This window comes from Propithecus coquereli, unplaced genomic scaffold, assembly GCF_000956105.1.
Source record: "Propithecus coquereli isolate 6110/MARCELLA unplaced genomic scaffold, Pcoq_1.0 Scaffold323, whole genome shotgun sequence".
NCBI classification, from domain to species: domain Eukaryota; kingdom Metazoa; phylum Chordata; class Mammalia; order Primates; family Indriidae; genus Propithecus; species Propithecus coquereli.
This window is the reverse complement of record NW_012148875.1, coordinates 1,801,259-1,816,414: the sequence shown is the minus strand read 5'-3', so window position 1 is coordinate 1,816,414 and position 15,156 is coordinate 1,801,259. Positions and strand designations below refer to the sequence as shown.

General features: G+C 34.0%; 1 protein-coding gene across 1 annotated transcript in view; it reads right to left on the bottom strand.

Moving 5' to 3' along the window:
• The window catches only part of LOC105815265 (uncharacterized protein KIAA1109-like), a 155,863-nt gene that overhangs the window by 101,260 nt on the left and 39,447 nt on the right, over positions 1–15,156 (bottom strand). The window contains 7 exon segments of the mRNA XM_012650412.1: positions 125–373; positions 1,371–1,491; positions 2,569–2,742; positions 3,251–3,321; positions 6,121–6,958; positions 8,444–8,702; positions 11,764–12,014. Of these exon segments, the coding sequence (XP_012505866.1) occupies positions 125–373; positions 1,371–1,491; positions 2,569–2,742; positions 3,251–3,321; positions 6,121–6,958; positions 8,444–8,702; positions 11,764–12,014 (1,963 nt within the window).

Below are 15,156 nucleotides of genomic sequence, written 5' to 3'. Positions count from 1 at the left end.
TTAAATTTTTACTGAAAGGATATGGGATATTTGACTATTACCTAATATTCTGCTTAAGTAAATTATATTACATTAACTCCTCATTAGATTATCCAAGGAATAAAATATATTTTTTTGATATTACACACTGTTCTCTCACCATTCACTTTGGTAGATGCAAAGGATAAAAGACCACCAAAATGCTCTCCTCTTTCAGGAAAAAATTTTTAAAATATTAAATTGTTACCTTTGGTATGCTAACATTAGTCTGAAGACCTTTAATTGTTACATTATCTTGCTTCATTGTAAGATTTGTCTGTGCTTGTCCTTGGTTAGTTGTTCCTATCATAGGGTGCTCGGTTTTTGTTCCTCGAACATCTTGTTTGGAAGATAACTAAAATGATTGAAAGTGGAATTATTTCACAGAACTTTAATAATTTCCACATCATCCACAACAGCACCTTGCTTATTCACTGTGCCCTATATGCCCACCTATGTGCCAGCTGCCATTGGTTTAATACCCCATCTTAAAATCCAAACCTTAGAAAAGCTAGGAAATAGACTGGTAGCTTTAGAATTGAGAAAAGTAATACACATTAAAGTGAAATCAGCCTATAGAGAAACAGACAGAAAAAATGGTAATAGTAATTATAAGCTTTTTTTAGGATCACTAAACTCTGACTTGAAGGCAGACTTGGTCTCTGATAATTGGCTCCTTATTGGCTGGGAATATTTTCAAATTTCTTTTTCTTTTTTAATCTCAACTACCCTAACTCCCTATCATATGAAATGTCAATATATATTAAATAATTGGTTCACTAAAGATAATCAGCCTCACTTTCACCTCTCCTGTCCCTAGTACAAATATGATCAGAATAAATTTGAAAATCAAATAGAGAATCATCACCAGAAGGGCAAGAGGATGTGACTGCAAAGCAGCTGGCTTCGTGGCTAGAACCACGGCATAATAGGAGGTAGTGATTTGATTCCTTAAAATGAACAATAACAATCTCAAAAGTAAGAGACAAGTCATCTAATCATAGAGGAAAGTCAAAAAGTAAGCAGCTTTGCTTTCTTAGAAAAGTAAAGTGCCAATCCTAAAGAATGTTCATTCACTCGGGGCCAAAGCTCTTTAGAAAAAGCTTCAAACTAAGCTATTTTCAAAATAAAAGAAAAAATAAAGCTATTTTTTAATAAATATTTTTACTACTTTTCAATCCACAATACAATTATATATGCTATCTTTTATGAAGCCAATACGTATAAAGGCTTTCAGAACATGTCTATATATTCTGATTTAACTTGCAAATAACATTTTGATACAATAATATTTGATATTCCGTACACATGATACTAAATTTGCTATGCACGTGGAATAAAAAAGTTCTTACATTTTCTGAAAAGGTGGTCTTGCTATTTTGGACAGCTTCCCTAAGGACTTTGGCATGAAGATCATCTACGATTGCAGCTGGATGTCGGGTACTGGCACAATGAACCATTGCTTCAATGTATCTGAGGGGGGAAAAACAGTAAATGAAAAATTTCAGTATCACTAATCCTATGACCTAGTTTATCTAAACAAATCAGTGAAATTTAGCACACCTGAATATATATAATAATTCTTCAACACTGAAATGAGAATTTCTAAACTGCATTTTCAGAAATTATACAAGGGAAACAGTACCGAGATTTTATCCCCGCTGTCACCATCCCTACCCCAAGATGAAGTGCTCCAGATTGGGCAATGGTGTTTTCTTTTACAGTCTCCTAAAGATGATTTCCTATATTCTTCATTTGTATGACATCTCATAAGAATTTTAACAATATAAGTTATCGTAGAAAACTATACACCTTTGCAGTAAAAGGAAGAGTTTCACGAAAATTGGTCCCCACTGAACCCCTTCTTTTCTTACCTCATTCGGCACTCTGTGTTTTCCACACAACTTCTATTATGTTCCATTCTCATTTTTATTCATGTTAGTTTTGACTCCCTCGATAGACTATAAGCTCCTTGCAAGACAGACCCTCTATTATTTCCCCCTTTATCCCTTCATTAACTAGATAGTAGTGAGAATATGAAACATAAAAAGTAGTTCCTGAGTATTTGATCATTTTATGCTCATTAGCCCAAAAGCAAAAATTAGAAATATACTGTAATATAATTATTATAATATTACAGTCAGTCCTCTGTATCCATGGGATCCACATCCACGTATTCAACCAATTGCAGACTGAAAATATATTATTCAAAATACAATATTCATGGGATACAGAGCCCACAGATATGAAGGGCCAACTTTCTGTATCCACAAGTTCCCCAGGGCTGACTTGAGCATCAGTAGATTTTAGTATCCATAAGGGTCCCGGAACCAATCTCCCGCAGATACAGAGGGACAAATGTAACTATTTAGGCTGAGAAAATAACATGATAACTAACTAAAACAAAGAACTCTTTAAATATATTTTCATTTTTAATCAACCAAAATAGCTATCATCAATAATCTACATGAACATATATTATGTATACTTATGTCACATACAGTTATCATTTTATAAAGTAATAGTTACATTTTTAGACAAAGTCAATACCTGTCTAAAGCTTCAGCAACCAGGGGAGTCAGAACAATATCAACGTTTCCTTTTACTTCAACTATGGCTGTTGTCCTGGTCTGGGAGACTGGTTGATCCAGGGTCCACTCCTCTGTTAATGTTTCATCATCTGTGTTATCAATGACTTTCTTATCCAGTGGAGTATACGGTGTACTACACAATTTAACAAGCAAAGCATATATTAAAAAGATCATAAACAAGAATAGAAGTTGGAGCTTCCTTAAGGTGAGTAAACACATGCATTTATTTCAACTAAAAATTTCATGGAATTGGATTTGATTTTATGTCTCAAAGACAGGCCAAAACAAGCACTAAAATGAAAACTGACCAAAGATGGTTAATATATCAAATGAGAAAATTTTTTGATATATTTACTTGATGGGCCTTTTCTAAAATGTAAAAAAAACAATACTGAATTCTTATTAGTCCCCAATTTTGATATGTCAAATTATGGCTTGCACAGTATGTTTAATAGAAATGCTACTTATTAAAAGTAGCCAAAGCCATGACAGACAAAAGAACTGACTTATTTGAGCTAATTTATTCTTAAAATAAAATCCATACTCAAGTAAAGAATGGTTATTACTTAGAATAAACTCTACCTATCTCAGAATCAAGGAAGATTGACTTTAAATGTTAAAAGTTTATTATCTTTACTTACTTTGAAGTTGATCCTGAAAGTTGCATGCCTCTGTCTAGCAAAGAATTAGCTGTAAGTCCCTGCTTGATAACCTAGAATATAAAATATTATAGTCTAGAATTTTTATATTATTTCTCCAATTCTATATAGCAACTGATATTTGTGAATATCCAAATTTCTTATTAATATGATTTTGATATATTCTATATAAATATTTAACAGACAAATGGAAAAAAACCACAGAAAATATTCAATTGGTAATTTCATTTTGTTTATTCAATAAATGGCAGAGCAGGGTTGTGAGGGATGAGCAGTAATCTCAAGAACTACAACTAAGACTTAAAAGCAAGTATTTCAAATGTCTTTCCTCCAGAGTTCCTTTTTAAACTGAGCTTTTTACTCAAGCTAATTTTAGTCTTCTCCTACTACAACCAACTTTTAAGTGGAAAAGAGACCCACAGAAATATTAAACTATAGGAGAAGCTAGACTTGTATTTTACATCCATAAAAGACAACAAATAAAATAAACAAATGAAACTGACTAACCAAACTGAACCTTTATAAATGCTAATCAGTTATTCAGATTTAATGGAGAAAAATAACTTTCTTACTTCCTATGTTCTGTTTCTTTTTTCCTAACAGCTCAGTCTCTGGTAACCACCCTTTACTCTCTACTTCTGCGAGATCAACCTGCTCAGATCACACATGAGTGAGATCATGAGGCTTCTTTTTGTTTGGCTTATTTCACTTAACATAACACCTTCCACGTTCATCCATATTGTTGCAAATGACAGGATTTCCTTCTTTTTCATGGCTGAGTAGTATTCCACTGTGTATAATACCACCTTTTCTTTATCTGTTCATTCACTGACGGACACTGAGGTTGATTTCGCATCTTGGCTATTGACAATAGTACTGCAATGAACATGGGAGAACAGATATCTCTTCAACATACTGAATTGTCTTTGGATATGTACCTAATAGTGGAATTGCTGGATCATATGGTAATTCTATTTTTAATTCTCTGAGGAATCTCCATACTGTTTTTCATAATGGCTGTACTAATTTACATTCCTACCAACAGGGTTTGTTTTCTTCACATCCTCGCCAACACTTATTATCATTTGTCTTTTTGGTAACAACCATTCTATCCTCTGTTCTATTTTTGAAGTTATCTAAATATATTAATCTCCTGACTTATCTTCTCTAGAGATTTGACTGCCTAATCAAACTAGAAAGAGTTACTTAAAATACTGAGAAATTCCTATCTTCTCAGGTGCTGTTCTGCACAGCAAGTACCATTCAGTTTCATCCTAGAAAACTCATATACCACCGTATTTCCACGTGGAATAAAGAGAACACTTTGAAATCTTGGCAGGGGCAATTTATCTTGGGCAAGATAAGAAATGAACACAACCTTAAAAGTTAAAACCACAACTTCGAAACTGTCACTAATGATTCTTCATCCTTCATTACATATTACTCAAACGCCTGCATATATCTGTGAGGATATTCAACTCCATTTGTCACATTTCCATCATTACTAATACATCTTAAATCCAAGTCCTTCTCATCTTTTGCACAGACTACTGCAACAGCCTCCTAAATGATCACCTCATTTCCTCTCTTGCTTAATGACAATTCAGTTCCACTTAGTAGCCAAAGTACATGTGATCACATTTCCTTAAAGTTCTCATGCGTAATTAAATAAATAATTGAAATTAAAACAAAATTCAAACTCCTGATGCCAAGGTCTTGTTTAGGTCTCCAGCTTCACCATCAGAAGGTCTCCCCACTCACTATTTCTCAGGCACACTGACCTCTTTTGCTCCTTAGGACTTTAGGAAGGCTGTATCCTCTGCCTGGAATGTAGTGCCCCTAGGTCCTCCCATCCTCAATTCCTCCTCATCCTTCAACTTTCACCTTAAATATTAGCTCCTCAGACAGACCTTCCATATCAATACAATGTAGGTAGCCCTGTCTTGCCATTATTCTCTATTCCAGCATCCTCTGATTACCTTCATAAGACTGTTCTCAATTTGTAATCATGTATCTATCTGTTTATCTATTGTCTGTCTTCCTCCTATAAACTGTAAGCTCCATGTCCAGTTCCCTCACTACTGTACATCAAATTCCTGGCACATAGCCGTATATAATAAACACCTGAATTAAGAATGATTACATAAATTAACATTTAGTCACTTCAAATAAGTATGGTATATGTATACACACACATATATGCATATGTATATAAACTATATATACTACATAAGATTCCTGAACATTATTCATCAGCTCCATAAGACTTTATATACTTAATTTTTGTCTTTAACAACTTAAAAACTTTTCTTATAATTTATCATTTTAAAAATAGTTTTCATATTTGCTATTACCACTAAATTCATTTTGAGGTGTTTTTAGCTTACCTAAGAAAGCTATTTTCAGAAACACATTACAAAAATGCAAAATAACCACATTCACACTAAATTATAAGCACTCAAATGTCAAGTGAATGGAACTGGCTTTGCATGGAAGCAGTTATGGATTAGGGGAAAGAACTATTAAGAACGACTTCAGAATTTTATTTTTAAGACACAGAAAATATGAATTCAGAGACTTGATCTTCATCTTAAGAGTATAATGTAGACACAGAGTATATCTTAATTGATTAGATTAATATAGTGGCAATTAAGTCTTAAACCTTTCCTCAATGTAATTTGCTTGAATTTATAATAACCCTGAGATCTGTCATACATAAAACCATGACTTCGGAAAGTCTATCTTTCAGAAAAGTAGCTAAAATAAATGAGAAAGTAATTTTGAAAACAATTTCTTAAAAGTCTATTTTTTAAAATAAATATAGCAGTGAAAACTAATGATTTGGTTTATACCTTAAAAGTTGGAACAGAAAGCTGTTCAAATGACGATGAACTTTCTTCACTGGTTGGTGTATCCAGATCAAGGGGGCGATGCAATGAGGACTTAGAGGTTCTTTTGTTGGTTGGATGCTTAACTGACCAATTAATTACCTGGAACTGAGTAAGGTAAGTCTGATAACAATTCATCACAGGTTGTTGAGAAGTAATCTGTTCACTCTCTACTGTTTTCTCACCTTCCACAATATATAAATGTTCTATAACATCATCTTCTCCACCTAATGCAGAAACAAACGAAGCCTGGGAAGGATGAGTTTTGAATGGCAGAGTTCGGGAATCCTGAATGCTTTCTCCGTGGCCAATAAGTGGTCCTTCTACACTGTGATATATGGAACCCCTACTGTAATCAATCTGCTGCATTTGCTTTTTCTTCTTTTTTCTACCTGGATAAGTTCCAGGGCCTTCATCACTGCTAATGGGCTCAAATTCCTCAGCTGCAGAGAAGTAGGCTTCACTATCAGCCATTGACATGCTGGAATCCATTGATCGATACTGATGAAACGAATTAGAGTCTGCTGATGGCGTATATGGGAATGAACCAAAACTTCTTCTCTGCTTTGGTGAGTCTAGTACATTCTCATCACTTCGAGAGACATCACTACTAAACTGGACTCCAACTGTAACAGGTTGCTTGTCCCCATAGAAAGCAGCAGTAAGACTCTTAGTACTTCCAAGTCGGGTAGAACAGACAGAGGCTTGTCGTTTCAAAGGAGATCTAAGAGGAGATTGACCTACTGACTTATCCTGAGTATTAGGAGACACAGGGCTGTTTCCTGCAATTTCTGTGGGAACACTAAAACAGAAAGCAAAGCTATTACTATTTTCTATACATCAAATAATTTACTCTAAGCATAAATATAAGTACATATAAAAATCCTTTTAGTAATTTTAATCATTCATTTTATAAATAAAAGAGAATCTAAAATTTAAATTTTACAATATAATATCCATTCCGAGTAGCACATAGAATGTGTTCATGCCCCCTATATAGCTCCAAAAAAAAACTGAGGCAGCTTAAAACACAATAAAAACTGAAACCCAGAGTATAATCTTCTATCTGTAATCCATGGACACTGATGTATTTAGAAGTTTGTTTGTTTTTGACAGTCTTACTCTGTCACTTGGGCCAGAGTGCAGTGGTGTGATCACAGCTCACTGAAATTTCAAACTCCTAGGCTCAAGCAATCCTCCTGGTTTTGCCTACTAAATACCTAGGACTACCGGAACACACCATCATGCCAGGCCAATTTTTTTTTTTAAGTTTTTTGTGTAGACGTGGTCTATGTTATATAGCCCAGGCTGGTCTTGAACTCTTGGCCTCAAGGAATTCTCCCACTTCAGCCTCAGGATGATAGGCATGAGCCATGGCACCTGGTCAAGAGTTTTGTTTTGTTTTTTTTCCCACATCCTTTAAAACCTTGTCCAACAAAAAAATACCAGGGGTCTTAGAGAGATTGAAAGAGAGGAAGAAGTCATAGATAACTCCAATATTTCTGACTTTAACAATGGATATAGTAGTGTCATTTACTGAAACAGAACAAGTTGAGAATGACAGAAATAAGACCATTTTTAATATGTTGAGTTTGAAGTCTCCATGAAACATCATGTAGAAATATCAAGAATGTAGCTAGGCTGGTAGGGACAAAGTTTTAGGTGGAGTTTTACATTTAAAAAGTGTTAACTAAAGATCATGATTGAAGCCAAACAGTTATTGAGATTGTCTAGGGAAACAGTACAGAATGAATGGAGAAAATGATGCAGAACGGAGTCCAAATAAATAACAACAGTCAAGAAGTGGCAGGATATAAGAGGAAGAGAAAGAAGAAAGGAAGGAAAAGTAGAGGACATGGCAATAGAGATTAAAAAGGAAAAACCAAGAAGGTGGGAGGAAATTTTGAAATGTGCCATCAAGTCGAGAGGAAAATGTCCTTTGAGAAAGGAGTGGTCAACTATTAAGGTGCCAAGAGGAGGACCAAAATATATCCACTGGAAGGATAATATCCAAATGTTAACAGTGATTCACTCTGAGAGGTGGGATATCAAGAAACATTTATTTTCATTATACTTTTCTATATTTTCCTCATATTTAGAATAAATATATATGTATTACTTCTATCATCAGCAAGACAACAGTAAACTGACATTTCAAAATATGTTCAGGTACACGAAAAATTTTTCTAAAGTAGAGGAACAAAGAGGGAAGAAGTTTTTCTTGCCACAATTTTAAACAACTATAATCCTATTACAATCAAGTTTCTAAATCTAACTGAATACTGACCTTACTTGACAATCATCTCTTTTTGTACCATGCAAGAACTCTTTTTGAACCAAATGGTCATCAGCAACAGAAGAGGGACTTTCCTTTTCACCAGCCAATAAAGGTTGTGCAGCACTAGAACTACTATTCTCTTCTGAGGAAGAGGATGAGCTATGAGATCGTAATGGTACTTGAAGACTAAGGTGTTGAGTTTTTCTCTCTACTTCTATTCCCACTGGTTTGTTTTCCCATTCTTTCCTCTTCATGCCATTCACATTACCTAAAACAAAAGGTGGGTAAGTGAACACAAAAAATTCAAAACCAATTTATGAAAAACATGACAACTTAATTTAATTCCCTGTTTTAAGTATAATCATTTTTAAAAAGCAAAAGTATCTCATTTCACATAGCAATATGTTAAACACTGTAGAAAGATACCTATAAAGACCACAAATGGTGAATTTTTCCTTTTTTTTAACCTTTTATTTGAAAACTTTTCATGCCTGTAATCCTAACACTCTGGGAGGCTGAGGCAGGAGAATCACTTGAAGTCAGGAGTTCAAGACCAGACTGAGCAAGAGCAAGATCCCATCTCTAATAAAAATAGAAAAGTTAGCCAGGCACGGTGGTGCACATGCCTGTAGTCCCAGCTACTTGGGAGGCTGAAATAGGAGGATTGCTTGAGCCCAGGAGTTTGAGGTTGCTGTAAGTTAGGCTGATGCCAGGAGCCATGGCACTCTAGCCTGGGCGACAGAGTAAGACTCTGTCTCACAAAAAAAAAAAAGAAAAAGAAAATTTTTAAACTTACAGAAACCCTTCAAGAATAGTATGAAGGACATCATATATCTTCACTAAGATTTACTTATTTTAAACATTCTTCCCTATTTGTTCTAAAAATTCAATGAGAACAGGTATTGTATCATTTTTCAGTACATTTTTACTGATGTACTTCCAGTACCTGGAACAGTGCCTCAAACACAGAAAACACTCAATAAATGGTTTTGTAAATGAATAAATAATGACTTCACAGCCAAAGTGAAGCACCACTGTATCAAAGTTTCATAAAGTACCCTGTGATGTGAAATTGGGGGCAGCTGGGGGAGGAATAAAAGGAGAGTCCCGTTGCTGCCTACATCCAAAAAATAACTCTTGCTCATCTTCCCGTCTCCTCCAGCCATCCCTGTGTAACCTATGTTAAAGGAAAACCTGCTAGCAGAACTAGCAGACTAAGAAGTAATAGACAAGAAGGTGGGAGGAAATTTTGAAATGTGCTATCAAATCAAGAAGAAAATGTGCTTCAAGAAGGCAGTGGTCACCGATTAAGATGCCAAGAAGAAGACCCAAAAATATCCAGTATATTAGATATTTCATAGTGCAACCATCTCCCTGAACAGAATGTAGTTCTAGATGGAATTCAAGGGGTAAGAAAACTTATGAACTTACAATATAATACTATTTACTTCTAGTGCCACAAATGTAAAACAGAAGTAAAAGAAAAATAGCTTTAATTCACTTCTAAGTGATATAGTAAACTTAGTGTTCACTGACCTCCAAATAGATCCTTAATTCTACCAATATGCCTCCTTGATTCTATCAGACACTATACATCTGTACTCAGTTTCTGAAAGACTCAACAATCAGAAACTCATTTACACATATAGGTGCTAATTCCAATCTCTCCTGGACAAGAAACTTAATGCAATTTAGCATTTACAGCTCACTACAGAGAGAATCATCAGGAGGTATAAACATTCCCTATTACACATTATAAGAATTATAATTAGCTTTGCTTGGTTCAATGTTAGAAAAGGAATTTGCTGTTTTTCCCCTTTCGCACCATGTAAAAATTCCCTGCAGATTTTCTTCCTTGAGTTTGTTATAGTTAAGTTTTGATATGCAGACTAGAAAATCAAGCAGTCTTTATAATTAGTGCCAGCTGTAGTACGGTAGAAAGAACACCAAGTCACTTCAATGGCCCTGATTCTACAGGGTGTCCCAAAAGTTGCCATACATAGGGAAAATGGGAAATTGTAGCTAAATGTATCTTATTTACAAAATATTCATTATCAAATTTTACAAAATTTTTCCTTTGTATGGAGACATACTTGCTATATAACTTTGTGCAACTCAGTCTCAGTGATGAGCCTCAGTTTCCTCACTATAAAACAGGGATAATATCTACCTCACATGGTAGCTCGGGGGTTAAATGAGAAAATGTCAGTGTAAACCTTTAAAAATGAACTGTATTCAAATGTAAAAAAGTAATATAAGAATACTAAATGCTAAATTACTAGCATCTACCTCATCCTTTAAATGTCAACAAGTTTTGGTGTTTGCTGTTTTTATAGGATAATCTGCTCTTGTTCTAGCAAAACTGCTAAAGTAAAATGACCTTAAAATAACATGTACACACTTTGTATTACTATTCAGTGAAAAATAATTTAAACAGGAATTTAGCATATGTAGTCCAGCTCTTCTCCTACACATGGGAAACCAATCTGGTAAATTCTTAAAGTTAAAACTATTTCTTTCTTATCTTTCTTTGTCTACTGATAAAAGGCAGAGCTAAGTTAATGTTTTTAATTGGATCAAGGTAAAAAGGATAAATATTGGTAAAATATCAAGACTTCTCTATATCTCACATCTCTGCAGCATGGCAACTTAAGCAGTAAATATTGCACTTAATCGTGGAAACACAACAAGAAAACCCAAAGGAAAATCCATTTCTGAAGTCTTTGAAGGAAAGACACTAGATAAATCTAAATCTATTAAGAATATACTCAAAGCCACCTTTCACTGCTCATACCAAACTTAATGTATTTACAAAGTTATCCTAAAGACTAAGAAAAGACCAAATTTCTCTTGGCATGTTTAATTTTAGTGATAAAGAAAATATTTTATAAAAGTAGCCAATAACATAGGGGCAACAGTATAAATATTATTATTGATAAGTTTTCCTATAAATGTATGACGGTAAAACAACTGTTACTTGGAAGCACAACTATTCCTAAGTATATCTCTGGAAGCTGGTTATAGGAAAATAATGATACATAAGGAAATATTTAGAATAGCCTTGTGAGGAATGCCACCCATGTCAACAATAGGAGATCTGAATAGTAGACCTACTGCCCTGTGTAACTTTGAAAAAAATCACTGGTCTTTTCTGGCTTCAGGTAAGTCATCTGCAAAAACAAAGGTGGATTGATTATACAAAACCATACCTATAAGATGACAAAAAGTTAATTGAGTAAAACAAAGTAACATTGAACTTCTCTCAGAACAGAGTAGGGATAAGGATAATAAAAGATTAGCACACAAGACAAAACAACACACTTTCTTACCATCTATAATTTTGGGAATTTCTTTAGTAATAATCCATTCTCCAGGCTGTAGCAGAGACTGTCCATAATACATATCAGACTCTGCACTTGTGTTTGAAAATGCAGAGCTACTGGAAGGCGTCAACTCCTCAAGTTTGAAGAAATCTAGGCCAGTTACTGTGCCACCAAAGAATTTGCAACCACCAAGACAACCACACTTGTTTCTACACCTCTTATTCTTCAGAGTATCATCTGGCCACAAAAACCACAACCTAAATAGAACCCAAAACAAAACAAACAAAAAACAACATTTAAAAAGCTCATTAAGAAATGAAAAACTTTTTGGCAAATAATTAAATATAAACTAATTTTTAATATTTTTAAAAGACAAAGTAAACACAAAGGTTTATTCCTACTGTGGTTATGTCTTTTTAATCATTTTACCTTTTTAAAGAAAAAAACATTTACCACAGTAAATGAGATGGAAGTAAGTAGGAACAATAATGACAGAAATATAGCATACATTTAAAAAAACAAAGAGTTAAAAAGGAGCAAATATAAAACTCAGACTTTTAAATTCAGTTTTTAAACACAAAGGTTTATTCCTACTGTGGTTATGTCTTTTTAATCATTTTACCTTTTTAAAGAAAAAAACATTTACCACAGTAAATGAGATGGAAGTAAGTAGGAACAATAATGACAGAAATATAGCATACATTTAAAAAAACAAAGAGTTAAAAAGGAGCAAATATAAAACTCAGACTTTTAAATTCAGTTTTAAAACAGTAGTATACATTCTCAAAAAGACTAAACTTTTAAAACATTAATCTAAAAATAGACAAAACTATTAATATAGATTATGCTTAATAGATAACTCATTACCCTTAGCATTTCAGAAATTATTTCACATTGCAAATTTAATACACCAAAAAATTATAGATATGTGCCAAGTAGGAAACTATTTCTCAATAAAACTAAAATAATGAACTATTCCATATTGTAGAGTAAAACAATTATCCAGTTCTACTCTCTTGTTATAAGGTCTACAAATAAAGTATTAAGAATATACGTAAACTTCTTTGGGCTCTATGTAAGTAACTCACAAATCTGTCAGTATTAACCCCTTTCTTAAAAAATATCATACAATAGAAATCTATGAAATATGTCTTTATTCCCTTTTTTTTACCTTATATAATAAAATCACCTTATAGTCCATTTTTCTAAGTATTTTCACATGTATTATCTCCTTGGATTTTTAGGACCCTTGCAGACAGACAGAATAGGTATCATTTTCATTTTACATTCTTTAATTTTTTATTTCTTGAATATAGCTATTAAGTGCCTAGTATCATGCTAAGTAAAACTGATACAGTCCTTATCCATATGGTTTATAATACAGAGGCAAAGCTATAAACAAGAAAATATCTAATCAGAAATTACAGTAAGTGCTATGAAGTAAACCGGGTGTTGTGATAAAGAAAACAAGGGAAACCTCCAAAAAGTAATATTTGAGATGTGAAATATGAGGTGGAATGAATAGATCAAGTTAGAAGTAGAACATGAGTCTAGAGAAGACAGAAGGAAAAATGTATTAGAAGGCCATAAGATGAGGAAGAATTTGAGGTATTACTTCAATTAGATGTTATCAATTTCAAATCACTTTTGTGTTAAGTATTAAGTCATTCGGCAAAAATTTCTTAAAGCACTATCAAAATTAAAAAATCTTATAAACACAATAGACATTTTTACTTAATTTGTGCAGCAAAATCTTAGAAGAAAGAATGCCTTCGGAGTCCTATAGAAGAACTGAGTTCAAATTCTAGGTGTGCCACTTACTAACTCTAGAAATTTAGGCAAGTTAACATCTCTGAGCCTCAGTTTCCTCAATCTAATAAGATTTTTCTGAGGATTAAATGGTGTAACACACATAAAGCAGCTGATGCAAAACCTGGAATACAGAAGTTACACTACAAATGTTAGCTTCCTTCCCCTATCTTTGTATAATCGAAGCAGTAGTTCTCAAACTTTAGCTTATGTTAAAACACCTAAAGGGCTTGTTTAAAAAAAGGGTAGTTTGGCTCCACTCCCAGAGTTTCTGACTGAGGTCTTGGTAGGCTTGATTATGTAAATTTCTAGCAAGTTCCAAGGAGAAGTTGATGCTGGTGGTCTAGGAACTATACTTTTAAGAAACATTAATCTATTAATAATGAAACTAATGGCCTATATAATCTGGTAGCTTTTCCAGTAATATCAGGAATGAATACATCTTTTAACCAAACCTCCTGGGAATCAAATATACACAAAGACAGCTGAAGCTGAAGGTAATGAGTTACCATGTAGGGAGAGGCAATCCACTGCGGACCCTAAGAATCCCTACATGTTCTCGCTGAGTACACCAAGAATGCGAGGCTCTGTCTAGGCCATATCTCAGGGATGTGTTTGGAGCAAGCAACCTTGAGGGCTGAGATAATGTTTCACCCTGGAAAAGAGCAGGTTTGCTCCCACTTACCATACAAGTGGTAGATTCCCTAAGCTCAGTGTACCTCCCTTTTAATGTAATCAACGATGTGCAGAGATACATCATGGATAGGCCTTTAGTGTCATTCACCACAGGACGCAGGGACAGGTTTGCCCGATTTAGCAAATAAAAATACAAATAGAAATAAGTTTTTCCTATACAATACGTGGGACATACTTATACTAAAATGTTTTTTGATGTTTATCTGAAAGTTAAATTTAACTGGGCATTCTGTATTTTAACTGGCAATTCTACTCGAGGGCACCGGGAACAAATGCAAACACACGACTCTGGCTGCTTTTGCCGTAACATAGGCTCTGGAAGTTTTGTGTCTTCTGCCAGTATCCATGAAATTGTGACAGGCTAACTTGTCAACTTGTAAGTAAGATAAAAATTCCAGACTCTTCACAATTCTTGACAAACCTGAGCACTGAAACTAACCTAAATGAACCACTTGGAGCAAACTGAGTCACCTGAAGCCACCTCCCTAGTTTCATTAGCATCTTGCTCTACCACCTAACCTAATCAGAGACAGGCATTTTGTTCATGCTACCTGGCTTCCTGGGCAACAATTTACAAAGAAACCCAATTTCTTTTAAACAATATTCTTCACACATGAGTTTTCATGCTAAGATTTATAAGATGTCAAGCCTCCCTAAATTAATTTAAAAGATTAATCTCAATATAAATCTCGACAGGTTTTTCTTTAACTAGAAAAATAGTCTTCAAGTTCTTTGGGGAAAGTTAATAGATAAAAAAAACTAAACATTAAAATGAAGAAATGAATATGTACTAGGTGTAAATTTTTTCCTCTGTATTTGAATAGGTATTTGCAGAAGAATCTTATTTCCCACCTTACCTAGATTCACACACACACACACACACACACACACACA